Here is a 2,389-nt window from a genome sequence, read left to right on the forward strand (position 1 = left end):
ACGCTGGTATATTTGGGTTGGTGTAAGCGTGAGCACAGGATGTAGCATGTCGAGCAAGAATGAGGTCTTAGTCATTTAGAATCGTTCCCGAGACAACTGTAGAAGAACTTGGGGTGATGGACTTCACGTGAAATGCTACATCACGCATACTTCATTCTATAGCTCCTTGTTGGGGAAATACAACAGAGTATAACATTTTCTGAAAAAATCCAGAACAGTGGAAAATTCCTTATTCTAGCGACAACCAGCAAGTATACCTCATTCCATAAATCCTTGCTAGGAAAAGAAAAGGGAGTACAAAGCTGCGCTCATCGTTATGTGTAAACATAACAATGGCTTACAAGGACCTGGTCATTTGACAGAAAGGCATTCAAAACTCTGCGCCGATCAAATGCTAGAAACTCTTCAAGGGAAAGCCTCTCAAGGTCTCCTGCAGCAGTTCTATAGAGACGTCACCCTGTTCCTGTTTTCCACTTATCCATCCTCTGCTGTGTCTCGACTAGCTATTTCTGACGACAATGGCATAAAAGTGGCATTTACAACTGGGAGAATGCGCCTATAAGCAGCGCTTACCCATTGAACTGGCAGGAGCTCCTCTCAGTCTCATTTCCTTCCTAACATCATTAATGCATTCCAGAAAAAATGCCTCCAAGTCTCGGCGCCTCGAAAGAGCCTTNTTTCCTTCCTAACATCATTAATGCATTCCAGAAAAAATGCCTCCAAGTCTCGGCGCCTCGAAAGAGCCTTAGACGCCTCCACTAGGTTCGATCTATTGAACAGAGACCGCGCAATCTGTGACTGCCGAGATCAGGTGACCCCACGACCCCACCAAGAGAGAAGATATGTAAGTGCTTACGTATTTTGAGAGTTGCTTCTTAGTAATGCATGGAATATGTTCTGGACGCGGTATTAAGGCCCAGTTGATTCTCAACCAGTTCTTCCCTGACTTACTCCATTCGGAAGTTTCGTTTCGCTTCATTTTGGAGCCGGCGGTTTGCTGCGGCCAGACTGGAAACTTGTCTTTTCAGGGCCTCAATTGTCCCCCTTAGCACTTCTGGATCATCAGAAGAATTTTGGATCGGCGTTTGCGGGTCTACTTTGGAAGGAGGACTACTGTGAACTGGGAGGGCTTCCTTCTTCACTATGGCCGGCGGAGCAGTCGCTTTTGGCGCAGAGACAGCCAGGCCTTGCGACTCAGTACATTCCTAACAACATAAAGGTGTGTATGTCTGCTTGAGTTATGACTAGAACAGATCTTCGAAGTCTTCTCAGAACAACTCACAGAGCTACCGTCCGCAACAAGTTGCGCAAAACAGACTCAAGCAGCATGTTAAGGCTAAGTGATATGCGTGGAGACGGCCGTTAGTTTTGACCTGTGGAGAAGCGCAGAGCTTGCGAGGACCCTGCAATTGACCACTCCTTAGTTTCCGTTTTGCCTTCTTTAGCTCTGCCTCTAGAAAATCGCGATCTTCCCGCAGAGCGTCAGTTCGAGCGCGCCAACTAAGAAGGTCTCCTCTAAGTCTTTTGCAAACCTGGTCATGTAGGAATAGCAGGTTCAATTGTTAAGATTCCAGGGATACCAATAAGCTGACACTAAAATGACAACAGCAACATATCTACCTGGTAATGTACAAGGTGCCCGGAATCACTGTANCTCCTGCTGAAGCGTCTTAATCCTTAAATCGCGTTCCAGTTGGTTTTTCTGTTCGTCAGCACATGCTTGAAGGTGTTCCACATGCTGTTGCACTTTTGCCATGTGGGAGCGGAATGCAGCAAAAAAATCTTCTTCGTGCTGAGCCAGGAGAACGTTAACCCTTCCTTCTAGGTCTTGGGTGGTTTTGGATAGAAGAGCGATTGCTTCTGGGAGACTTTTAGAGTGCTGCAGCTCAACCATTGTCTCGGTGTCAATGTTTTCATGGTCAGCCTGTTCTTCCAGGGCAGTAGCAGATGGCTCAGTGCTGCCATTTTCATCGATATTTGGCAGCGCTTCCTGATGCTCATCGGCAGCCTGCTCACTGGGCTGCAAGGCTGACTCTGACATTGTGCTGGTGGTATTTGTAGTGGGAGAAACAAGGGGAGGCGCATCCGAAAGTGATGAGCAGCCATTGTCAAGTTTGTCACCATCGATTAAAAAAGAGACACGATTGGGCTTTGCAACAGATACGTTCTGCCCTACATCATCTGTTCCGGACACNCGATTAAAAAAGAGACACGATTGGGCTTTGCAACAGATACGTTCTGCCCTACATCATCTGTTCCGGACACATTTTCATTTCCCTGAACTGTCTCCTCCTCATTTTCCTGAACTGCATCCTCCTGTTCGGAAATAAGGGTTTCGGACCCATCGGGGTCGCTGATGCTATCACCAGCGACGTCCATTGTCCCAAAT

At 47.2% G+C, this 2,389-nt stretch overlaps 1 protein-coding gene across 1 annotated transcript; it reads right to left on the minus strand.

The window, feature by feature from the left end:
* Positions 1-1,645: 1,645 nt before the first annotated feature.
* On the minus strand, positions 1,646-2,041 carry EMH_0066020 (myosin heavy chain, putative; the record flags this gene model as incomplete). The annotated part of the gene is given in 2 exon segments (XM_013498459.1): positions 1,646-1,651; positions 1,655-2,041. Coding segments are annotated over 2 exon segments (393 nt in total).
* Between the last annotated feature and the right edge of the window lie 348 nt (positions 2,042-2,389).

The sequence above is a fragment of the Eimeria mitis genome, genomic scaffold (genome assembly GCF_000499745.2).
Source record: "Eimeria mitis Houghton genomic scaffold, Emh_scaff3435, whole genome shotgun sequence".
Lineage (NCBI taxonomy): Eukaryota > Apicomplexa > Conoidasida > Eucoccidiorida > Eimeriidae > Eimeria > Eimeria mitis.